We start from the raw sequence: 26,693 nt of genomic DNA on the forward strand, positions 1-26,693 counted from the left end.
GGTTGGTTGATAAGAAGGAGGGCTGTGGGGTGAGCACACCCACTGCTTGTATGCAGCCTGATGGACTGGCCATGGGTGACTGTGGCCTTTATACCACAGACTGTTAGCTACCATGCTGTAAATGAAGGAGGAGTTTGCCATGGTTTGCATCTGGTGGAGAGGGCAGAGCAAGGCAGAGGGAGGGACACATTGCTTCCAACCTTCAAGTCTTCTCTAGAACTGTTTCCACAGACACTCGCAAAGACCTGCAGATTCAGGTGAGGCAGAGGGTCCCCCCTCAGGCCACAGCACATGCAAGTTCTCAGTCACTTTACACATGTGTGCATCGAGATCATATGAACTCATACATAATGTATTTACTTGCAGGAATGCATGGACTCAACCCGACTAATGTATACACAACATTACAGTGGTACCTCTGGTTACAAACTTATTTTGTTCCGGAGGTCCGTTCTTAACCTGAAACTGTTCTTAACCTGAAGCACCACTTTAGCTAATAGGGCCTCCTGCTGCTGCCATGCCACCGGAGCACGATTTCTGTTCTCAACCTGAAGCAACTTCTTAACCCGAGGTAATATTTCTGGGTTAGCAGAGTCTGTAACCTGAAGCGTATGTAACCTGAGGTACCACTGTATTCACATTGTTGTTCATAGTCATCCCCACCCATGCATTTATGTGCCATGTACAGCACTGCATCAGTGCAGATGGCTCTATGGTAAGCAAATTACTGAAATTCCATGGGAGTAACAGTCTCGGTTCTTCTCCACCTTCTCACATTTTGCTTGCCAGTAGCTTTGTGCGATGATGGTAAGATATAACTAGCAACAATAGCAAGGCCTGGCAGCTTTGAGTCCCTTTGCAAGGAGGCCGGTAACATTTATTTACTTACTTTGCTTTCCAACATTTATACACTTCTTTTCAAAAATTTATTTACAAATCTCTTAATGCACACTGTAACATGATACATCCTTCAACCGGGGAAATAATCTGAATGATCTGACTGCTCAAACCCCAGCCTGTTTTTCCAAGAGCAAAACACAACTGTAACAAAAGATTCCAAGCAAGGCCTCTCAAATACAGTGATTTACAAATAGGGCATATCCCTATAAATACCAGTGGATGGCCAAAGCAGCAAGTCACTGATGTTAAGTTGTGCATTTTTGAACAGAAGGGCGGAGGGAGATATTCCAGAATAAACTCCTGAGGTTGAAGATGAAAATACGTTCTGTATGCCCCATTTGTTTAAAAAGAAGACGACTTGTTAAACAGATATTTACCATGTTGCACTACTGGTTCCTTAATGGGCTCCCCAGCCACCAAGACAAAATGGCTCACTTCAGGATCCTAAAAGGATGAGCAGAAAGCATCCATCAGCAGCATATAAATTACATTTTGAGATTAGATACCCAAAGCAGGAGCAAATTACAATACAGTAGATCACAAGTGTGGTGCCTCAGCATACCCTCCAAGTGTCCCGACTTTCCAGGGACAGTCCCGGAATTATGAGAGCCTTCCAGGTTTCTGATTTAACCCTGGAATGTCGCTGTTTTCTCCACTGCTGCCAAGCTCAGGGAGAAGGATGAGCTGGCGCTTGTCCCAAGCGATGACCCATGGCCTCTCCATGTGGGCTGAACAAATGGTTAGTGGGAAGGCGAATAAACACCAAGCAAATCAGGGTGGATGCAGTATAACTGCCCCACAAAAAACCAGAATCAATGCTCAATAAAGACCAGGTACAATCTAACCTCTTGGTAAGTTTTCTGCAAGCAAGTCAGCGTGAAACCCAAATAAGCAGGTCATCTGGAAAGGGCCCTGTGCCTAAAGTGGGATTTGGATCCTATCTAAATACAATACTATGGACCACATGCAAGTTGTTATTAAAAATATGGTGAATTTAAACATGTAAACGAAGGGGACAGTTGTGCCAATTTTGCATAGCGAGAGCTAAAGGCCCAAAACAAATAGACAACGCTTCCCCACCCAAGATTTTCCACAAGGGAACTTCCCCACCCAAACTCTTGAGCATCCCCCAGCATAACTGGGCTGAACATCTGTTGGAATAGTTTCCAGAGGGGTAGCAGAAATTGTCACAGCAAAAATAAGTTCTCCAGCTCCTGAAAGAGTAACAAATTCATTATGGCATAAACCTTTGTGGACTAGAGTCCACTTCAATGGTCAGAAAATGATTCCCAGGCTCTTCTGGTGTGTAGGGCCTCCCACTGGAACTGACAGAACTTTTTACTGTGCTGTGGCAGTTCTCCTAAGGATAAAAGAGGCATCTTAAGAATCCCACTCCTGTGTTATGGCATGTTGTAGCTTTTAAGGTAAACTACCCTGTCAAAGCAGCATTGTCTCTTCAGCAGAGGCTCATAGGGTCTGGCTGCACTGAAGATAAATTGCTGGATATTATGTAAGAAAAGAATTGCGACAGACCCTATTGTAGTCTCAGTATTGCAAAACTGTCTTGAGACATAAGGGTGTAGCCCGTAACGAAAAATAAACAAGACTTTCGAATCATGTCAGGTTCAATTTTTTTTAGGAAAAGCATAAAAGACAATACATTTTTTAAGAAAGCAGATCATAACTTCCTATGATTCTGCTCACAAAATAAACAGCTCTTTCCAACAACCTAGAATATAAACCTATTTTTCCAGCCTGGAGACGGTTAAGCATACAAAGAAAAGTTGGATTCAAGGGGCATGCAAAACAAACAAACAAACAAACAAACCATTGTGGTCTCTTCCAACTCTATGATTCTATGATTCTAAGATCATCTTAACTCCCCAACATGAACTATACAATGGTTTGTTCTTGGCTCACGGCTTTAAGATTCGTCTCTTTGCAATTTGGCAGAAGAAGGAGCCAGGTTGCTGCCATTTGAGTTGTATGTCTGCCACGGCATGTGAATGAGGCCAATGGAAACTGCACTCTCCTATATCAGTAATAACTTGAACAAATTGAAGGAGGTGCTTTTGATTCAACTTGAGTGAACACAGGAAGGTACCTTCTATTGTCAGAACACAGGACTGGTTACATCAGTGCTGGCTAAACCTTTGGTTCTTCAGATGTTGCTGGACTAAAACTCCCTTAACCCTTCAGCCAAGCTAGCTGGAGCTGGTGGAAATTCAAAGCCAATAACATTCTAGAGGGCCACTCTTGTGTGCAATGATTTGCAGTGGCTGTCTAGGGTTTCAGACAAGAGTCCTTCCCTGTCTCTACCAGGAAGGGGCCCAGGAAAATTCAGCCTCAGTTCTAGGGGATCTGGGGAGCTCTTTTAGTACATACAAATATACAACATTGTTGCTGCCTCTGTTCCTTGCTCACTGCTCATGAGGTCAATACAGTCCATTGGGCCAGCACTGGGGCACAAACCTCCTTGCTTCATGTACAGTGATACGTCTAGGAATAAGCCAGGCAGTTACTATGTGCTCAGCAATTCTCAACCTGTTTTGTAGGGATCGGCCAGACAATTTCTTTGCCTGGCTGTTCTTTGAAGACCGCTATATCATAACCAGCATGTGAGAGGCTGCCTGGAGAGCTTAGATATAAAAACTCAGCCCCTCCTATGCTCTAGTGTAGCTGAACTGAATATCTGAAGAGAGAGGTGGGCAAAGAATTGATCTGTATTATAGAAGTTGTCGTCAAGACGTTTGTTAGAAGACACACTGCTATTCAGGGCCACCTTGAGTCAGAATGTATCCCAGAATACACCTCATTTCCATTGTAGAGAACACCTGAAAGCACTCCGCAAACTGCAATTTAAGCAGCTTGAAGGGTGCGGGGAGTAAAATACAAAGAGTAAGAATAAATGAAGCCGATGAAATCCAGTCCACTTACTCTAGTTCCACAAGAGTCAATGGGCTGTTGCAGAATAAGAGCTTCTCAAGAATTACAACCAAGCAAAAGACACTTAAACATTTAGTATAGGAAGGGAATGAAGACAGGTTCAGCACTTCTTTTAACAGTTTAATTGGGGGTTCTTGCTAAGGCAGTTTATTTGGGATTCATTCTGACCCAGTCTACTATTGTTAAAACCTACTGAAAGCATTCTGGGGGTGGGAGTGATGTTTTGGAGCCAGACAGATTAGTTGCAGAATACCTTGTTTTCAAACTGAATACAGTCTCCATCGTCCAGCACAGCAGTGTGGTGCGGTTCTATTTTTTGTTGCGCATCGGAAGGACCTGGAAAATGGTGTTTTTTTAAAGAGGTGATTGTGCTAACATTTCTAAATAGGTACTGGCTAATTCACACTGTTTCTGAAACACATATGAATAATTAAACCTTTCATGAAAATTTCCAGGCAGACAGCTGATCACAGAATAACTTAATTGCAAGGTAAGACTTGCGATGCCCAAGCATGCAATGCTATAACCAGTTACCTGATTAAGCCCCACTGAACTTTATGGGTCTTCCCTCCAAGTATAGGATTGTTCTATAAGGGGCATTTTAGAGTTCTCCCTGCAATATCTGTTTTCTACTTTGAAATAAATGCTTCAGCTGAGATGGCTCAGCCAGAGCACGAGACTCTAATAATAATAACAATGATGATGATGATTTATTATTTATACACCGCCTATCTGGCTGAGTTTCCCCAGCCACTCAGAGGGTCGTGAGTTTGAGCCCCACATGGGGTAAAATATCCCTGCATTGCAGGGGGTTGGTCTAGATGACCCTCACGGTCCCTTCCGACTCTGATTCTGTGAAAGGATATCTAGCATCACTATGGTCCTCTGCAGATCACCGCTTCATTACCCAACAAACAAAGCTTTCTCCAACCTGCCACAACTAAGGCGGCTCATTTGCGCCACGAGGACCCTCAACAAGGGTCAATCACAGATTTATTGTTTATAGATAGGTGGGCTCACAGGCAGAGCAGCAATCTCTAGGAAATACTGTGCAGAGACCATAGTAAGCTTTACAGAGCAACCCAGTGTCATAAACCAGTAGGAAGCTACCTGCTAATCTTTAAAAGCTGCAGTTTTTACAGAGCAAGCAAATGCTGCCTGTTTGACATTTACAACAGTCTGAGTACCATTTCACCCCTAAAAACAGATCGTACTAGCTTTTGAAAATAAAAAATGGTTCTCAAAAACAGAAGCAGTTTCCAGTGATCAAAACAGGGTGGAGACAACAAGCAACTTACCAACATATACATTACCAAAGAGCGTGTAAATAAACGCTGTCCAACCTGAAATGTAAAAGGGCAAAATACTGTCAGATACATAGAAAGTTTAAACATATGGAGGCCTGTATTAGGCCATGCAAAGTTGTAATTTGCAAGGTATAGGTGTGACTCTATCCATGTGATAAGTTCCATTTTTTAAACCATATTTTACTTATTTTCGGATGTAACATAACTAATGAAACAACATTATTACCAACCTCCCACACCTCCCCAAAGTAGAGAGACATGCACTACAGCTTCATAAATGTTTTATTATATTGTCAATTGCTTTGGGATGCCTGATGGGAAACAATTCATAACATAAATAAACGGCGCTCATCTTTTCGTTAAAACGTTACTGCTCAGTCTGCAACAGTTAGTAAATGTGTTCTTTTAAATGCAGATGCACCTCTGAAATAACCACATGGATTTCAGGAACAGCAATTCTACTTTCAAGGTTATATCCTTCTCATTCTCTGGGCACATATCCCAGAAAAGCAACAAGCCCCATCAATTCGACATGAAAATCCCAAAACATTAAGCTCCAGTTAAAGGACCACAATTTATCTCCATAAATAGACACAGATTGGAAGGTAGCCTTAAAAGGTCAAATTTTGCGGCTAAATAGTTATGCTTAAGACTTCTTCAGAAGTTAAACAGTGGGCTGATAACTGATTTTGAGACATGGATAGATTGTACAGCAGCCATTCCAAACCAGTCCCCTTTATTTCTCTGCTTCTTGGGGTAAGTGGGGATACTGATATGCCTAAAACCTCCTACACAAGCATCCAGAGACTCAGGGGAACACCAGGATTTGCAGGAGTACAAGAAACAAAACAAAAACATGTTAACACACAAAGGAGGCAAACTCCCTTCCAAAGGCTGAAACACAACTGCATATGTGTGCAGGGTCTGCCTGATTCATCCACGTCTGTTGCCATAAAAAATATGTTGGAAGTAGGGCTTGCGTGATAAGTTTCCATTGCCCAGACTCCTGGCTGTATCTGCTAGGAGGACAATGAGTTTGGGGCGAGGGGCGAGGAAGAGAAGAAGGAGAAGGAGAAGGAGGAGGAGGAGGAGGAGGAGGAGTTTGGATTTGATATCCTGCTTTATCACTATCCTAAGGAGTCTCAAAGCAGCTAACAATCTCCTTTCCCTTCCTTCCCCATAAGAAACACTCTGTGAGGTGAGTGAGGCTGAGAGACTTCAGAGAAGTGTGACTAGCCCAAGGTCACCCAGCAGCTGCATGTGGAGGAGCAGGGAATCGAACCTAGTTCACCAGATTATGAGTCCACCGCTCTTAATCACTACACCACACTGGCTCAGAGGGAAGGAAAAAGATTAACAAGATGAGGGGAAGCAGACCCAGCAGATCAGAAGTTGATGGTGAAAAATTATGAAAGCAAAAACTGGGTCAGAAGAAAGTGAACAAACTATGAGCAAGAAGATTATGCAGCTGAAAGCAAGAAGCAGGAGAAAGAAGGGAAGAGAGGAAAGCCGATGAAAAAACCAAGACATGACTTGAAAGTGAGGAGGAAGGTGAAGAAGCAAATCAGTGAACACGGGACAGGAACAGATGTGAAGACAGAGGGGAATTTCATGGTAACTGACACAACAAAACAAGAGTGTGGGACAGGAAAGGGATGCAAAATGGAGGCACAACAAGAATGGCAGAGTGGGAGGCCTAGGAAGGTGGAGTTGTCTGCAGCACTAAAACCAATCATTAACCCACATAACATTTTGTTGCAGGCCCCCACTTGCCCATCACAGATTCCTAAGGAAGACTGCTGAATTCAGCTAGAAATCTAGCTTGCATCGGAAAACACCAGCTGATCTGATCTGAGATGACCCACTGGAGCCACAGAACACCAAGCTGGCTTGTTTTCACTAATCATAGTTAAGATTAACCACAGTTGATGGTTTCAGCTAAACTGTGGTAAAACTAAAGCAGAAGCAGAAACTTCTGATCTCTCCTTGTGACTGCACTGAAGAAGAGTAAAGGGAGAACGTGGGAACTTAGCAGGGCAGACTTCTTCCAGCACATTAAGGACTATGTTGTCTCTGAAATACAGAATGACACAACCTTCAGTATATGCTTCCTAGATCTAACAACGGTTTGCATCCAGAAAACCATGTCCCATTGGTCTTCTCCATTCCAGCAGGTGTCTGTAATGCACACTATATGGTCTCCTCTAAGACCCAGTACTCCTGCTCACAAACCTTGGTGTGGAATCTTTTAGCCTTAGCCTTAGCAATAGCTCTCTCAGGCTACTGATGGTCCATGATGGTTATGCGCTCCCTGGACTTGGCTTCTCCTCATCCATCTTCCCTCAGGGCAACACACATCATCTTAAGCAGGAAGTGGGGAAGGCACTGCTCTCTATAGTTCTCTAGAGCTTCTGCTAATCCCCTCAGGAACTAATGGTTCCTTGTTTGCCGATATTCTGTAGCAGGGGATTGTGATCTCTTTATGCTCATCATATACCTCTTCAAAAGAAGCCAGCTCTATAAATACCTAAGAGAGAAGCCTGTAATTCTCCTGCCCTTCTTAAATCTTCAGCAGCCTTTCAGAAATGTTAAAAGTGATTTACTTGAACTCAGGATATAGTTCAAAAGATAGCAAATGAGTATTTATTGATATATTTATGTGTCAGCTCCTTAACTGTTCAGTGGTTATTAGTATACTGCTTTAAAAGGCCAGAGTTTCCATAAATTTGTTTACATACGAAACACAAATGTGCAGAAACAAACATCCGTCTCCCACAGAAATGGCTGAAAAATCTTATGGAGCAAATTTGCAGCTAATTCTTTGCCCATTATCTAACAGACAAACATGTGTGGCAAATGCCAAGGAATTTTGCAACTCCAGATCCTCAGCTCATTTAATAACAACTATATATAAAAAAAAATACCTTGGCAATCTTTATTCAAATGAGCCTTACCAAAGTCAGGATAGCATATGTAGCAAGATAAGTGTGTGCATAAGTTTTTTGGATCCAAACTCGGATTCTTTGCAACTGAGGCAGAGCATTTACAATACATAAAAATCTTACTGACTGGCCTCAGTATCTAGCCAGCAGCCATCTGTTTCTGCAAGAACTGGGGCTGAACTACGTGTTCATGGGATTGGATTGTCTGCCATTCTGTCTTTAAATGAAATGTAGCCACGAGAGGCTACCAATCTGATTAGAGCAATGGAAATGTGCGTTTTTCATTCTCCCCACCTCACCCCAATTTCCCCAATCAGCTGCCCCTAAAGGGTATTGTACTTTTTACCTCACTTGGCAAACCACAGTTTGAGAGTATAATTTAGACTGGGAAAATGGCACAATGGAGAGGGACGATAAAAAAAATATCCCATTATCCAACTGCTCTAATCGAATTGGAATGTACTAACGGCTGCATTAATAAAACCAGGTCACAGATTTCCCACATACCAAACACTTTGACCCTAAATCAGTGGAACACGTATTTTTTCTACAAGAATGGAAGTGAAGCCATTAACTTGCGAAAGAGCTACCAGGCAATGTGCGTAGTCACAGGTCCAGAGCATTTGCCTATTTCACTATAATCCTATTCATTCAGTCCTCCTTTCCTTACATGATTCATGATGCCCAAAGCAAAGGGTGTTGCTGTGTTTGTTGCCCTGCCTCCTCGGCTTCTGCCCCTGTCATGCGGCCCGGCGGCCCTCTACACATTAGAGGAAATGGTCTGAAATGGGGGGCCTACTCTATGTCTGGAGGCTGCCAGCACAATTCAGTAACTGCACAGGGAGAGCAGGCTGCTGGCTTCAGACCTCACCCAGAGAAATCTGTGTTTGATGGATGGGGCTGCTGGAAATGTGAGAGGGAGGGTGGGGCCAGCAGCTGCATCCCATGGAGGGCATGAGATGGTGACCACACGATGGAAAAATAACTGAACAGGGCTTATGGATATTCCTGGAGGGAAGCCACACGCCATATGCACCAGCACAACAGGCGTCTGTGTGCCCAACAGAGATTCCTCTCCTGTCCTCTTCAGTCCCTGCACCCAACCTCCAAATTGGCTCCAGAGGGTTGGGGGTGCTCAAAAGCAGATTTTAAAAGTGCGCAGAGGGAGGCAAGAGACCAGAGGCCCTGCTGCACCAGTGAGATTACACCACTGTAGCTATTAAGTCTTTAAAGTGTACCTATTGGGACACGGGTGGCACTGTGGGTTAAACCACAGAGCCTAGGACTTGCCGATCAGAAGGTCGGCGGTTCGAATTCCCGCAACGGGGTGAGCTCCCGTTTCTCAATCCCTGCCACTGCCAACCTAGCAGTTCGAGAGCACGTCAAAGTGCAAGTAGATAAATAGGTACCGCTCCGGCGGGAAGGTAAACGGCGTTTCTGTGCACTGCTCTGGTTCGCCAGAAGCAGCTTAGTCATGCTGGCCACAAGACTCGGAAGCTGTACACTGGCTCCCTCGGCCAGTAACGCAAGATGAGCCCCACAACCCCAGAGTCGACCATGACTGGACCTAATGGTCAGGGGTCCCTTTACCTTTATGTACCTATTGGGCCATACCTCTGACATGACTTGGCAATCCATGTGGGAAAAAGGTGCTATGCGCAGAACAGACCTTCAGATATTTCGCCGTGTAAAAAGGCTCAAGCACATAACCAAAAATGGGAATGGAAGTTATGTGCACGCTAAGAACTCATCCATTAAGAACAAGGCACCATGAACGAGATTGAAGCATCACCATTGAAGCTGCTCCAAATTCCATTTTTGACAAGATGAAGGAAGCGTTTCCTACCTTTGGGAACAGTCTGGGTGTGTTTCGCTCCTTTGTCTAACTTGAAATCCAGATACAGTGTCGGAGTGCGGGTATACACCTTGGACTGAAGAGCAACAAGGAAAATTGACATCTCAGGAGGAGGAAAATGGGCTGGCAGCATAAAACACATCAAAACAAAGAGGGAGTTCACCAGCAGTGCATTTCAGTGGACGATAAGGCTATCGGTTGTAACTGGTCATGATGACTAAACACTACCTCTAAAACAATAGCAATCCTATACATGTCTCCTCAGAAATAGCTGTCTGCCACTGAGTTAATTTAATGCAAGGGCCTGTAGATTGTGCATATTTATATATATTTTAGGCTGCACTCTTCAAATAATTATAATCTGCTTCAGCACAACTGTTCAAAAGAATATTTGAGAGGCTCTTTTTATGCTAGCCACAAACCCTAAAGAAATTGCATGGAGTCAGAACAACAAACAAATGGTAAGGAAGTAAAAACAAAAAAGCGATGGATATTTACATTCAAGAACTGGAAAGAAGGCAGAGGGTTTTTTTGGGGTGTGTGTGAAATGCTAACTCAACTCTGAATAAGGAGACCTCCTGCTGGCCTCAGTTCTGAAATTCAAAATTCCCACCCTGAATCCAAGGAGGTGGCATAGAAAAGTGAAATGTATGAGCAAGATTCACAGCCTCCCATTCAAATAGACACCATATTTGGACTGTTGCCTTCAAAGAAAATTGTCTCCAGGGGAGACAAAAATGGCATGAGCAAGGCCTCCAAATGCTCGTGTGTTATTTTCCCCACATGGTTGCAGAAACAAGATGTTTGAATCCCAAAATGCATAGCCCTTGCATATGTGGTGGGCCGATCTGAAATAGTGCAGGCTGCCTGTGACTTTCAAAGTTGTGTAGAAGAGAGAATTTCAGCTTGCCATTGCAAGCTGAGCTTGCTGAAATTCCCTCTTCTAAACTTCTATGAAAAGAACAGGAGGCCTCTCTTCTTTAGTAATAATAAAGAAGAAGAAGAAGAAGAAGAAGAAGAAGAAGAAGAAGAAGAAGAAGAATTTGTTATTTATACTCTGCCCATCTAGCTGGGTTTCCCCAGCCACTCTGGGCAGCTCCCAACAAAATATTAAAAACTTGATAAAATATCAAACATTAAAAACTTCCCTAAACAGGGCTGCCTTCATATGTCTTCTAAAAATCAGGTAGTTGTTTATTTCCTTAACATCGGATGGGAGGGCATTCCACAAGGCAGCTGCCACTACTGAGAAGGCCCTCTGCCTGGTTCCCTGTAACCTCACATCTCACAGTGAGGGAACTGCCAGAAGGCCCTCAACGCTGGACCTCAGTGTCCGGGCTGAACAATGGGGGTGGAGACGCTCCTTCAGGTATACTGGGCTGAGGCCGTTTAGGGCTTTAAAGGTCAGCACCAACACTTTGAATTGTGCTCATAAATGTACTGGGAGACAATGTAGGTCTTTCAGCATCAGTGGCTACCTTGCCTGCATTTAACCTAGAACTGGGATTGGGAAACTGTGGCCCTCCAGATGTGACTGAACTTCAACTCCCATCAGACTCAGCCAACAAGGGCAACCATCAGGACTGATGGGAGGTGGAGTCCAACTACATTGGGATGGCCACAGATTTTCCATCACTGACCTAGAAGCTGAGAAGCCAAGTACTGTGAAGTCTCAAGGAAATGCTGAAGAATCGTAAAGCAGGGAAAGAGTCTTTATATGGATAAGTAGCACTGATTAAACCATTTTTAGGATGGGTGGGCGCAGTTCTGCACCATACACATTTGTACTTCAGCAGACTTTATCGTACCATCTTATTACTCCTATTGGAACAGGTTCAGGTATGAACATTTCTCTCGGTCCATATGACAAACGGCATTTTCTCCTGACTGTTCTCTTTCTGATAAAGATCTGCAGGATTTAGAGAGCACTTCATTTAGTTCTCCTGCAGATACGTTTTTAAAGATTTGCTTTGCTGTCAAGCTCGTGGCTTAATGAAGAGAGACTTCTAAACAGAGAAGGGGGAAATAAAGGAATATTCAGTGTAACAGCTCTGAAAAAAGCAAAAGCCATCCTATGGATTATTAGGAAAGAGACTGAATATAGAATTGCCAGCATTTTGAATGTGGCCTAAAGTTCAGGTCGCTATCTCAAAAAGGACATTGAAGAGCTGGAAAACTAGAATTGGAAGAGAGCAACCAACTTAATTGGTGAATATACGAAAGGAAGTATTTTTTCACCCAAATTATAGAATTGGCTGCCATAAAATGCAATAATATTCAATAGTTTGTCTAATCCAGTTTTAAACTTGTCAAACTCATGAAAGATAAATAAACTAATGGCTATTAACCCCATTGTAACTGCAGAACCAATAAGCAATGCAATTAATTTTAACATTTTAAAATATTATGTGGAAATATTATACTTTGATGTGTGCAAGTCAGTCCTATGGGGCATGTCTGGAGAAAATGAATTTCCTCTTAACAAATTTAATAGGCAAAGTGAGCACAAACTATTTCTTTCTCTGTCTTTGTCAGTGTTTTAGTAACCTAATCCTCCAAACCCACACAGACTCCATGGGGCTCAGCAGGGATACTAGGGATTAATTTAGCAAAGAGAATAACCTCTCACCCCTGGAGGTGTCCCTTTCGGGTAAGACTTGAATTGCAATCACGGACTAATGCAAGAGGTCTTCAGACATTGTGGTCAGCACGAGACCTGAGATATATTCTAACACAATGTAAACAAAATCTAGAAATTTCTCTGCTCTACAATCATCTTTACAACTCATAATTTCCATGTAATTCATACTACTATGGTGTGCCTGATACCAACAGCCATTTCTTATATGGCAAGAATGTAAGATCAGCCCTGCTAGGGCACACTTAAGGTCTTTCTAGCCAGTTCTCCCAGTGGTCAACCTGTTGCCTACAGGAAGCCCACAAGGAAATGAGAGCAAAAGACCTCTCCTGCTTGTTGTCCTCAGCAATTAGATTTCAGAGACATTCCAGCTCCGATTCTGTACCTAATACAGCTATCTTGGCTAGTAGCCACCAATAGCCTTATTCCACATGAATCTGTCTAATCTCCTTTTAATGTTGTCCAAGCTGGCTGCCATCATTACATCTTGTGGCAGCATAGTTTAGGTATGTGCTGTGTGAAGTCCTTCCTCTTATCTACACCGAATCTCCCAACTATAAACTTTATTGGATGCCCCAATTCTGGGTTTACAAGAGAGGAAGGACATCCTCTCGCAATCCTCTCTGCTACATTTTCCCAATGAATTTCCTACACTGCCATCACTCAGATGCCAGGGATTTTGATTATAAGAATTGGTAAAAGCCCTTTATAACTCCGTGCGCAGGCATGCCCTAAAAGCATCAGATGAAAGTAAAGTAATGAAACACAAACTGTATTTGCCACTGCTTGCCTTCTATCACTGTGACATTGAGAGCGTGCTCACTTATGGCTTATGTGTGTGGTACGGAAGCTGTACTGCCCAGGACAGGATGGGGTTGTGCAGGGTTGTTAAGGCAGCAGAGAGCATTGTTGGCTGCCCACTCTCCACCTTAGAGCAGATTTATGCCACAAGGTGCCATAGGAAGGCACTGGACATAGTAAAAGATCCATCGCATCCTGGTCACTGTCTCTTCGAGCTCTTGCCGTCGGGACGGAGATACAGGACGATGAAGACACGAATGAGCCGTCTTAAGAACAGCTTCTTTTCCAGAGCGATCTCGGCCCTGAATGGGAAGCCCGGACTTTGAAAGTCATCGAATCTCCCTTGCTGTATTATATTGTACTGTTTAATTAGTGTTTTTATGGAGCAGTCAAGTAATTTCGTTGTCCCCGAAGGGGGCAATGACAATAAATATATTCTTATTTTTATTCTTATTCTTATTCTCAATGGTGCTTGCTTCCAATTATTTTACAAGATCTCCCAAGACCTCTCCTGCTTGTTGAACCTGCCCTGTGAACCTATACTAAACAACAGTTCATACAACCCAAATCCATGTTGCCTTCTCGTTAGAAAAGGGAATGGCTATTCTTAAAATAAGAAACAGGAAAACCAGTTCCCCTCAAACATGAAATTTCAAGCAGCGGTGTCTTGTACCAGAGTCAATGTACAAATTGCAACCTTGGGTCAGGAAATGAATCAGAAGTGGAAATGCATCACGTTGAATTTTTAAAAGGGTGCCTTCCGGAAGGCAAAAAGAGGCATTAAATCAAAAATGCCTTTTAAAACAGCACTGCAAAGTACTTATGGAAAGATTTGAAGCCACATGTTGAAAGAATTTATGACTACTTTGGTATGCAAACCCCACTTTGGCTCATCTTGCCTACATTTTTTCCCAGTTATTCGTGGTAATAAGGCACCAGCATTAAAATGGTTCAACAAAGCACCTTCAACACGCAGAAAGAGAATTTATGACCGATCTGAAGCTGGTGGGTTTTTCTGTCTGTTCTACCTGCACTAGAAAGGGCAGCAACTTCCCCTTGGTATGGTCATGATTTCCTTAGGCCATACAGCTTACATGTGGCATTGATTTGTCTTCATAATGAATAGCACGTTTGCTAATAAAAACAATGGGAGGAATGCTAGAAGGTGATAAAATTAAAGACATGCAATTGGAAAAGCTTCAGAAAAGTATGCAATGTGAAGTCATCCCTTGAGTTTGCAAACAACATTTACTGTAACTGCAGGCATTATCTTCATTTTTAAATGCGGGATATATGCATATGGTTAGAACTTGTTGCATAGCAGTAGCTGGGCAACGAGCCATGCTTACTAATATTACTCAGTCTGTATTCACAGACTTACAGAAGGGACCCCCAAGGCGCATCTAGTTCAGCCCCCCTACAATGCAAAAATTACAGCTAAAGAATCCCACACAAGTCTAAGTAGGTATTATAATGAAAACGAGTAACTCAAAATATGACCCTGTGATGATCGTAAACTTATTTGCTGCTATAGTCAGTGTTGACATTTGTGCAGAGGGCGTTTGTGCCGGTGGCAATGCGGTGGTGAAGCTTCTGAAGTTAATTGGCTGAACTGGTGAGACAATGTGAAATGTTCCCATTGGTGAAGCACTAGAAACTGGAGTAATGAGCAGCCGCTGCCTCTCTTTCACAATGGAAGCAGCTTCTAAAATCACTGTTAAAGGTGGAAAGCGAAGTAGAGATTCTTTCATTCCTCTGTCAGAGCTAATGTGTAAAGATAGACCATGATGCCTACCTTATGCCCCCAGTTTATCTGCCATCAGGGTATAATATTTCTGCCTTGCCAAATCCTATCTGTCAACGCTGTGTTGGCAGAGTTTTGGGTATATCCTATCCCAAGCACTTACATCATGCTTGCACAACTGGCTAACCCACCAAGCCAAACACAGCCCATCATCTATAATTGTGGCTCAGCAGTGGCTTGATGAGACCTTTTTTAGCTTATGTTTGAGACTATAAAAGACAACTAATAACAAGAAATGCCACATGGCTCATGGATTGTGTTCAATCTGATGGATCCCAAAATTGAGCACAATGCATTAGTTGTTGTGGCAACAATGCTTTCAGTATGGGCTCATTAAACACATGGAAAATGCACAACATGCACAAAGTGGATTAAGTGTTTACTTTATGGGTGTTATTTACCCCAGGAACTTACAAATACTGATCTAATACAGTGGCACCTCTGGTTATGAACTTAATTTGTTCTGGAGGTCCGTTCTTAACCTGAAACTGTTCTTAACCTGAGATACCACTTTAGCTAATGGGGCCTCCTGCTGCCACCATGCTGCCAGTGCGCAATTTCTGTTCTCATCCTGAGGTAAAGTTCTTATCCGAAGGTACTACTTCCAGGTTAGCGGAGTCTGTAACCCAAAGTGTTTGTTTTTTCTAAAGTCCAACTTTAAACATGCCTTTTCTATAGTGTAGAATATTAATTTCCAGGCAATTTAGGATTAACTGAGCCACAGTCAAGTGCTCACCCAGGCGCTCTCTATTTTAATTGGTTCCTCACCCAGTTCACACAGCTACAGCAGCCGTTCCCAGAATTCATTGCTGCTGGACATGCCCATGAGCATCTAAAGCCAAGTGCTGACATCCTAGGTGGGCATGCTGAGTCTGTAGAAATTTTCATCCAAGTAGGCATCCGCCACCCCTCTGCATCTGAAACTTTGTACCAAACCTCTGATCAACTGACTCCACCCAGAAGTAGGGCACCATCCAGCTGTCAAACTGCCAATGGTAGGTTGCAAATAGGATGCAGATTGTTTCAATGCTTTAGGTTTGCAAATAGGCAAAGCTTTCATTTCCTCGTGAAACTTTTTCGAGTTCTTCCACCTGGAAAACTTTCAGCAATTGTTTAAGCAATGAAAAATGCAGTGCAGGTAATAAATGTAAAAACTGAGTAATTTGTCTCTCTGGTATATGTAGCGTGTCTACATAAATTATTTTAATGCACCACAGAATGTGTGTATTTTCTTCATCTTGCCAGGTAATATCAGACTGATAAATCGGCTATGCTCCTCCTAGACGTACCAGACTAGGCTTTGAAAATTGTGGTCCAGGAGGAATCTGGCCCGACGGGTGCATTTTACACAGCTTCGGCCACAGAAATAGAGCATCACCTAAGAAGCTGTGCTGTTAACTGTTGGGGACAACCTTGGCCAACCTCTTCAGATGTGAGGCTGAATTATTGGGAAATAAAAATTATACAGACTCTGGAGTGGGTGGCTGATTAAAAAAAGATGCCTTGTGGGAGGATAAACCAGATTATACATTATTATTTTATTTGTACCCTGCCCATCTGACTGGGTTGACATATACAAACACATAATAAAACATTAAAAACTTCCCTATACGGGTCTGCCTTCAGGTGTCTTCTAAAGGTTGTATAGTTACAACCTTGGCATCTGAAGAGATGGCGTTCTGCAGGGCAGGCCCTCTGCCTGCTTCCCTATAACCTCACTTCTCACAGTGGGGGAACTGCCAGTTCCATGATGAAATGTTTTAAGGATACATAGGGTCTACTGGGCCAGACCATTAACTCTAGGTTGGTGGTTCTCCAGGGTTTCAAGGCAGGGGAAGTTAGCAACCCTAACCTGAAGTGTCGGTCATTGAGCAAAGCAGATGGCCCTTCCCCACATTGAATCTCCCACTCTAGCCTTGCTTTGACAATGTTCTTCCTAGAATTCTCACCAAATGCCACAACTGAAATGAGAAATAAGGCTGAGCGGCCTCTAAGCTAACAGTGGGCTATGGAGGAATGCCTGGGCAAGACGGTCCATCTGCTACTCTGCTTCTGCACAGGCAAGGGCTCAGTTAATAAAACAAAGAAGTGGAATGTAGAGGCAGAGCCCAGGGGTCAGGGGTCAGCTCCGAAAGTGTGGGGTGGGCTTAAGTGTTCTGTGTGGGGCCAGCTGGAACTGGCTTAGCAAGCTGTGCGGCTTGTTTTCCCTCTGTAACCTTTCCTGATTGGAAGTGGCTGTTGGTTCACTGCAAGAACAAAGGCGTCCGGCTTCCTTTGCGAGCCACATTCCAGTATCCAAGGCATGCCTCGACAGTATATAGGATGAGACTCGCTCACTTATTTTATGTGCTTCTAGATGGGTCACAGCAAGGCAGCTTGTTAAAAAGAAGGCAAAAAACCCAATAAAATGCTTGCTTGAAATACCAAGATTATGACCCTTGAGACTCAACCTCCTCCGACAAGGCCCCAGCTCCTTTTCTCCCTCGCCGTAAGAACAAACCACGGCTTGACTATACAGGCACTGCTTCCTGAAAGTGAGATGCTATTACTAATAATTCATCCATCTCACAGCATCTCACTGACAGTAAAAACAGTTTCCAGAAAGGTAAGCAAAAGGGATGATATCCCATACAATTATATCCTCTAAAAACTAAAGGCTCAGACTTTCAAATCCCTACAAATGGCAGATGTAGCACGACTGGCCTGTTTGTTTTGCACTTGTCTGACCCTGAGGGGTTACATAATTAACTAGCTGAAACATGTAACTTCAGTGAATTGGAATTTTAAGCATATGACAGGTTGAGGGGAAACATGCAGCCAGAAAACATTTGCTAAAGACACTGACGGTGCCTGTAGTCTCCACCCCCACCGTTCTGCCCAGAAACTGTGGTCCAGCTCTGAGGGCCTTCTAGTGGTTCCCTCAGTGGGCCTTCTCAGTAGTGGTGCCCGCCCTGTGGAACGCCCTCCCATCAGATGTCAAGGAAATAAACAACTACCTGACTTTTAGAAGACATCTAAGGCAGCCCTGTTTAGGAAAGTTTTAAATGTTTTGATGTTTTATCATGTTTTGAATATTCTGTTGGAAGCCACCCAGAGTGGCTGGGGAAACCCAGCCAGATGGGCAGGGTATAAATAATAAATTTATTATTATTATTATCTAGCATAAGTCCTGGATAGTCACCCCCAACCTGGTACTCTCCTGAGGTCATTGGACTCCAACTCCCATCACCCCAAACCATTGGCCATACTGGCTAGGACTGATGGGCCTTGTAGTCCAAAATGTCATGTGGTTGGGGAAGGTTGCACTGTACACATCTCTTTGTGGCAGTAGGGCTCCATTGAAGGAGTACCATGTGGGAATTGCCCTCAAATCGCCATCGTGAGCAATGTGGCTTTCTTTCCAGCTAGCGGCTCTGTTCAGGAGGAGGAGGAAGAGGGAGAGCACTGCTTCCTCCACCACTGAGCTGGCTGCAGGCCTTTCATGCAAACAAATCTAAGCGCATAGGTCACAGAGTTTCTTTGCAAGCAGATCCTTTTGTATGTAAGGGCTCTTTCCATTCCACTTTTTCCTTGCCAACAGATTAGCTTTCCAAGGAAGTACAGCAGTGTGGACTCCTTCCCCAATAGCATGTGGACTACGTAAACACAAGGAGTACACAGTAACTTGCCCTGTAATCTTACTGCTCCTTATCAGAGAAGGAAAAGTCACTCGCAAACACCCTCAATTCGCCCTGCTGTGGCTTTACCTTCCCCTCCCCCCTCCTGAAGGTATAGTTAAGACAAGGGACTCACTTTTTAAAAGGCTGCAGGTTGAGTTAAGCCATAAGATAACTATCAGAACTGTTAGGTGTTTTTTTTAAAAAAAGAGCCCTCTTTTCGCTAGTTTGTCAGCAAATGTGTTTACCTTTACGCCCAGCGCCTCTCCTGAAATGACGGACACGCTCACACCGTTCTGTGAAGGCTTGGGGACTTCTTCCTTTTTGAGTTCTTGGTATTGGGGTTCAATCATTTTCTCAGAGCTTCTCAGGTTGACCCAAAGCTGCAGTCCGTGGGCTGGCTCCTCGGTGCAAGGCATCTCTGCGTGGAGAATGCCACGGCCGGCTGTCATCCACTATATACCAAAGGTAAAGGAGAAGGTGAGAGAATTGAAACATTTTGCTTTGCAGAAGCTGAAGTGAAGCATCAACTCAATTCCTAGTCCCGTCCCCCCAAACTGCACACACAATCCAGTGTTTTGATCAAAGCTGGCAATTCCACCTAGCATTATTTAGCCAAAGCGGAACAAGATGCAAAAATACAGGTCTAATGATTTGTTATGCTATTAGCTAAAAATAATCCATGAGTTTTAAGCACTTAGGAAACAAAAAGTTTCACGGCGGATTGTGGTATGATGGGAATTGGCCCAGAATGTGAATATCCTAGGGCTTCAATAATCCTATGCACGCTTACCTGGGAGTAAGGCCCCATTGAACTTCATGGGGCGTATGTCTAAATCAAGGTTTCCCAAGCTTGGGTCTCCCGCTCTTTTTTGGACTACAACTCCCATCATCCCTAGCTAGCAGGACCAGTGGTGAGGGATGGTGGGAATTGTAGTCCAAAAACAGCTGGAGAGTCAAGCTAGGGAAACCCTGGTCTAAATAGACATGTAGGGTTGCATTAAAGGTCTTTAGAAATGTTGTATTAGAATGAATTGGATTTGGAAGCTTTAACATAATCTGTAACAGGAATAAGCTAACCTGTGACCCCCCCAGATGTCCAACCCTAACCAGACTTCTCCAATGACCAAGGATGATGGGGGGGGTTGTCGCAGGTTAACTACCCCTGTTTACAGTATCGGTCTTCACTCTTTTCAGATCCAGGTCCCATCTTCAATCCCAAAATCAAGCCACTTTAATTCTTTTTCTGTTTAGGATGACCAAATCCAGAGGAAGGCAAAGCTCCTATCCGGCAAAGTTTATACAGAAGAGGATGTTTGGGCTGGGTAGGAAAAACCGCATCTCACAAAACTCCCTCTTCTGCAAACAATTCAAGGCAGGGGAGCTCTCCTCTCCTCCCAGATACCTAAATAGCTCCCCAACTTCATCTCTTTTAAACAAACATAACAGAGTGGTGGTACCACCACTGTAACCCATCTCAAACTGGGATGCAGGGAATCCTGAAGTCCAATGTTTTGCCCCAGGAGGGAGGACACTCCAGATGTTGTTGTACCACATCATCCCTGACCCATTGGCCATGGGGGGCTGCTGGCAATCCGAGTGCCAACAAAATCTGGATGGGCGGAGATGTCACAGGCTCCTCATTACAGAAATCAGTGTAGTAGGAAGACGACAGGGGGGGGGGGGAAATACATTGCAAAACTTCCAGTCTTCAAAACCAATTTCAAAGTGAAAGGGCAAGACAGGGCAACCTCCGTTCTCATCACTTCAGCTTACCTGCAGATCTCCTGGATTCAGTCTACCTGCGTGGCCACAGAAGTCTTCATGGGCCATGGAGCCGCCTGCCAGTAAGTATGTTACCTGAGAAAGAGAAGATTTAGAGCATCAGGGAAGCCCAAGCTCACAGCAGGCTTTATAGTCTCATCTGACAATCATGAAGGCATTTGTTCCAAAGGAGTTTGTAGTCCGAAGCCCAGTGAACTGTAATCTAAATGACATTGTTTCTTTCCAAAGCCTTATGAGACTTACAATAACATTTCCAGTAAAAAATACAGCTTAAAACAAACAAGCAAGCAAGCAAAAACAACAATAACAAACCCACAAAGCAAATAAATATTGGGTATAATTCAGCCTGTTAACGTTTTAGAATCTTATTGATTTAAACAGAAGAGTTAGACAGATTGTTAATGTTTTCCCACTGAAATCAATGGCACTACACTGTACTGTATCGATCCCCATGGTATCTCGTGGTACCCCAAAGACAGAGACATTCTGTTTTTAATTTAAACTAGATATGGTAGAATGATATCCTGCATACTTATTGTACAAACTAAAAGCAACACTGGGAAGGGGGGAGGCATAGATGAGGGGCACTGAAAGCGAATAAAATGAATGTACTTTAAGGGACAAATCACGCTGCTAGTGAAAGAATGAACTAGAAAAATAGGTGTGATTTTCCCACAAATATTTACTTGGACTGTATTCCTACACAGTCACACTGGTGAAATCCCAATAAATTCCTGAGCGGTTTTCATTTTTTTTACTTCTGTGTACCTATAAAGGTATTCCCTATTACCCACTGGATTTGATAATGCATCATTCGCTTAAAAAGCAGGTGATCTTTAAAGAGATTTTCCCTGCAAGTCTCGTGTTCACTAAGAAGTCATTTTGCCCTGCACAAACTCATCCTTACCTCTACTGCTACTGAGCAGTGCCGCCTGCTGGCGGGATGTAAGAAATGTTCCACAATCTGTCACAGCAAAAGCATTAAGAAGAGTCTGGCAAGACCTTAAAGATGAGCAAGTCTTTTTGTAGCATAGCCTTTTTCAGACTCCAGATCACACAGTCTGGATCTTTTATTCAGGGAAACCTCACTAAGCGCTGTACATAATAACATTTGCAACAGGAAGAAGCCATTAAAACTTTAGAATAAGACAGCAAAGACAAGGACTAGGTAGACACCATGTATTTAAAGCACATGCCCTCCCCCAAAGAATCCTGGCAAAGAATCCTGGCAAATGTTTGCAAAGGATTCTGGGAATAGTAGTTCTGTGAAGGGTAAACTACAGTTCCCAGGAGTCTCTGGGGGAACCATGTGCTTGAAATGTAGGACGCTAAATGTATTTTATTGATTTTCCACTGTAATAATAATAAAGACGGTAAACAGGAATACAGTCTGCCATAATTGCATGCGCATCTGTGGGAGAGGCCATAGTGCTGGGTTCTCAACAGAAAAGGCATAAAAGGGTGCAGCATTTTTATGAAATTTCTTGCCAGGCGGAGCTTTCATGTGTTAGCTAGCCTTTCCATTAATGTGACTTGTCCACACCTTTTGTCTCCATAGCGAGATAATCAGACTTTTCCGGTTTGGGGCTATGAGTTGCCGTGCCGCTAATAAAAGAAAGAGAATTAGTTCATTGTAAAGATGTTATCTCTGTTCGTTCAAAGCAAGGTGCTTCTTAAATAGCCCAGGCTTTCCGAGAGGGCAATGTAGGCCACTTCAACTGGAATCTAGGAATGAGAGACAGTGGGCAGCCTCTGTAGGCTCTTCTGTTTTCTCTCTCTCCTCCCCGCAGGGGAAGAGATCTCACAGAACCAGCCAAACAAACAACTCTTTAATGAGTCTCATGTGAGGCCTGTCATCGGTTGAGGCCCAAGTCAGCTGGCCTCAGGAACATAGCAAGCTGCCTTCTACAGAATCAGATCGCTGGTCCAGCTAGCTTAGTACAGTGGTACCTCTGGATGCGAACAGGATCCGTTCCGGAGCCCCATTCACATCCTGAAGTGAACACAACCCATCTCCGCACATCTGCAGGTCACAATTTGCCACTTCCGCGCATGCGCGCGCGTCGTTTTGAGCTTCTGCACATGCAGCAAAACCCGGAAGTAACTCACTTGGGGACTGAAACCCGGAAGTAAATGCCATTGGGGACTGAACCTGCTACCTTCTGTATGCAAACCAGAGGCTCTATCCCTTGAGCTGTGGCCCATTCCCAAACTATGTACTATAGCAATGGTAAAAACCAGCAGACATAAGCAAGCACGCCTTAATAACTTACAGTTTCAAAACCTCGGTGAGGGTGATCAGGAAATCCAGCCGGTTTTCCTCCTTTGAACTCATCAAGCAGCAGAAACGGATCCAGATTTTTCAACTGAAAATTAAAATAGCAAGAATTTTACAAAGTTGTTTTTGTTTTTTTAAGTGACTTGTTTGAGAGAGACCATGTACAACTGAACTTGTGTGGTCCTGTTCTCCAAGTCACACCCACTCAATGAGGATGAAAGTGCTTTTTAGCAAAGCTGTCAAGGCTTTTGGGGCAAGCCTCTCACCCCGACTCAGTGCCAACTCTTGTTCTGACATGCCCCCGTGTTTAATCCGTGCTAGTATTTTATTGTTATTGGTGTCATTTTAGTGATAATTTATTTTACTTAGATCGCAAGCTGCTCTGTAAAAAATGGGTGATAAATCTGTTGGGTGAGTTCAATGCTAAATCCTATGCAGCAGTGGAACACAAAGATGTTGGACACAGTGGGTTTACATTGTCATAAAATGCATAATAATAATGATGATGATAATGATGATAGGCAGAGTTTGGGGCATGGCACAAGGGTCTTAGGTTGCAATCATAACCCTACCTGAATTCAACAAGATTTATTTCTAAGTTAACATGAAAGTTTATGTCAGTATACTATGCTTGCTCAAGTCACTCCTGCCCCCAATGCCCCAAATAAGTGACATTAAGTTACTGAAGTCAATGGAGAATGCCAAATGATTGCACCCATTCCCTTTATAGCCCCACCCATGGGAGTCTACCTGCAGGCACTCAAGGCACTTCACTGATGTTCACAGCCTTAGCCAGGGAACACCTAACTCCTCTATCAAGGCACACAGCATGGGGTTACCTTATTTTACCTACAGCTCCCAGGTAAGCATCTCAGGAGAAAGATGCTTTGCTCAAACCATCTGCAGCACCTTCAGGTAAAGGGTCTTAAGTTGCAGGGTGAGAAGATCCTCTGCCTCAAAACCAAGCTACAAACTTGGAAGAAAGTCAAGTGTGTTGTAGTGGTTAGTGTGTTGATCTAGGTCCTGGGAGGACAGGGTTCAAATCTCCCACAGCCATGGAAGCTCACTGAGTTTATCTGGAGCCAGTCACTCACCCTCAGCCTATCCTACTTCACGGGGTTGTTCTGTTCAGAACTCAATTCGAGTTAACTGGTAAAGAATTTGGGAACTACCCACATAATTTTCAGAAGGGGAGAATACCCATGTTGTTAAAGGTAAAGGTAAAGGACCCCTGACAGTTAAGTCCAGTCGCAGACCACTCTGGGGTTGCAGCGCTCATCTCGCTTTACAGGCCAAGGAAGCCGGCGTTTCATAGAATCATAGAGTTGGAAGAGACCACAAGGGCCATCGAGTCCAACCCCCTGCCAAGCAGGAAACACCATCAGAGCACTCCTGACATATGGTTGTCAAGCCTCTGCTTAAAGACCTCCAAAGTAGGAGACTCCACCACACTCCTTGGCAGCAAATTCCACTGTCGAACAGCTCTTACTGTCAGGAAGTTCTTCCTAATGTTTAGGTGGAATCTTCTTTCTTGTAGTTTGGATCCATTGCTCCGTGTCCGCTTCTCTGGAGCAGCAGAAAACAACCTTTCTCCCTCCTCTATGTGACATCCTTTTATATATTTGAACATGGCTATCATATCACCCCTTAACCTCCTCTTCTCCAGGCTAAACATGCCCAGCTCCCTTAGCCGTTCCTCATAAGGCATCGTTTCCAGGCCTTTGACCATTTTGGTTGCCCTCCTCTGGACACGTTCCAGTTTGTCAGTGTCCTTCTTGAATTGTGGTGCCCAGAACTGGACACAGTACTCCAGGTGAGGTCTGACCAGAGCAGAATACAGTGGCACTATTACTTCCCTTGATCTAGATGCTATACTCCTATTGATGAGGCCCAGAATTGCATTGGCTTTTTTAGCTGCCGCGTCACACTGTTGGCTCATGTCAAGTTTGTGGTCAACCAAGACTCCTAGATCCTTTTCACATGTACTGCTCTCAAGCCAGGTGTCACCCATCTTGTATTTGTGCCTCTCATTTTTTTTGCCCAAGTGCAATACTTTACATTTCTCCCTGTTAAAATTCATCTTGTTTGTTTTGGCCCAGTTCTCTAATCTGTCAAGGTCGTTTTGAAGTGTGATCCTGTCCTCTGGGGGTGTTTGTCCGCAGACAGTTTTTCCTGGTCCTGTGGCCAGCATGACTAAGCCGCTTCTGGCGCAATGGAATACTGAAACCAGAGCAGCGCACAGAAATGCCGTTTACCTTCCTGCCGGAGCAGTACCTATTTATCTACTTGCACTTTTGGCGTGCTTTCAAACTGCTAGGTTGGCAGGAGCAGGGACCGAGCAACGGGAGGTCACCCTGTCACAGGGATTCGAACCACCGGCCTTCTGATCAGCAAGCCCTAGGCTCTGTGGTTTAACCCACAGCACCACCGCACCTTATGTCTTTCAGGTTATCAGTGGACCCTGGAGATGACAGTATATAGAAAAGAATCTGCTTTACACAGGGAGGCTAATCCTTTTTTGGGCCTGAGGTGCCACACACTTGCATGAGCATGAAGATCACCTGAGGCAGAGGCTATGGCTCTCCTCTGCTCATTATTGATACGATGACAAGGAGGGTGTGGTCTTCATCTGAACCAGGTTGCTAGGTGGAGAGGTTTAAATCTCCTTTTTTAAAAAAAAAAATACACTTTTTTGCTGCCACTGTGAAAGCTGGTAGGATTTGAGGGAGGTGGGGATAAAAATAAGCTGGGGTGGTTTCATCAGGTCCCTGACTTAGCCACCCCTGTGTTACACTCCCCATCAAACACCCTAACATACATACACCAATAGCAAGGTACTTAAAGAACCCAAGGTACAAATTTGTGCCTACTAATTTGCTATTATTTATTGGACTTGTGTCCCACCTTTCTTCTACAAGGAGCTCAAGGTGGCGTACATGGTTCATCTGCCCCTCCTCATTCAATCCCCACAACAACCTTGTGAGGCAGGTTAGGCTGAGAGGCTGTGACTGGCCCAAGGTCACCCCATGAGCTTCATGGCCAAATGGGCATTTGAACCCTCTAAGGCCGTGGTTCCCAACGTGGGGCACACAACCCACAGTAGGGCAATGTGATTTTTAAAGGGGGCAATTCGAGAAAGAGTTATTAACAGTTAATGGCCTTTTAGGCTTCCTCAACAATTATAGTTCACTTTTTGAATAATAAGAATTATATGTCATGGGGAGGGGGCATCAGGATTTTAGAGATGCTTAGGTGGGGCATGGCCAAAAAAAGGTTGGGTACCACTGCTCTAAGGTAACTTTAGAGAGAGAGTGTGTGTAAAAGAGGATGGGAAAGGGATAGGCAATGAGGGAAGGGGGTGACACAAAATATCTGGAGCTCAGGTACCCTTAGCCACCCCTTAACACTACATAGGCGTGACAATTTTGGATGACCAGGAGCTGGCTAGGTTGATGGGAGTTTTAGTCCGAAACGACTGGTGGGCACCAAGTTGGCCAAGGCTGCATTAGGGCATCATGTGAAACAGAAACAACCAGCGCCTTACCTCAGGCCTCCCAATGCTTCTGCGAACCCGAGCGCCAACTCCTTCCGCCTGTTCCCTGCTCAGCACAGTTTTTACAACTTTCCTCGCTGTTGCAGCCATCCTTGGGGAAACAGCACCGAGTCCTAAAAAGAAACCTCACACCACCTGCCCAAAAGAAGACGTGCGTCTTAAATAACGTCCAGCCACAATCTCTCTCTCTGAGCCGGAAGGCATCAGAGTCAGGCAAAGGGGCGACAC

General features: G+C 44.0%; 1 protein-coding gene across 3 annotated transcripts in view; it reads right to left on the bottom strand.

Moving 5' to 3' along the window:
• Positions 1–26,693, bottom strand: part of PIR (pirin) — a 28,395-nt gene that overhangs the window by 932 nt on the left and 770 nt on the right. For all 3 annotated transcript variants that reach the window (XM_083502108.1, XM_083502109.1, XM_083502110.1), the window contains exons 2-9: positions 26,457–26,600; positions 22,908–23,000; positions 20,626–20,709; positions 19,098–19,304; positions 9,942–10,026; positions 5,145–5,189; positions 4,100–4,182; positions 1,278–1,344 (exon numbers count right to left, since the gene is read on the bottom strand). In XM_083502108.1, coding sequence (XP_083358234.1) covers positions 1,278–1,344; positions 4,100–4,182; positions 5,145–5,189; positions 9,942–10,026; positions 19,098–19,304; positions 20,626–20,709; positions 22,908–23,000; positions 26,457–26,555 — 763 coding nt within the window. In that variant the 5' untranslated portion in view covers positions 26,556–26,600. The remainder of the gene's footprint in view (positions 1–1,277; positions 1,345–4,099; positions 4,183–5,144; positions 5,190–9,941; positions 10,027–19,097; positions 19,305–20,625; positions 20,710–22,907; positions 23,001–26,456; positions 26,601–26,693) is intronic.

This window comes from Podarcis liolepis (assembly GCF_965112155.1).
Source record: "Podarcis liolepis genome assembly, chromosome: 4".
NCBI lineage: Eukaryota > Metazoa > Chordata > Lepidosauria > Squamata > Lacertidae > Podarcis > Podarcis liolepis.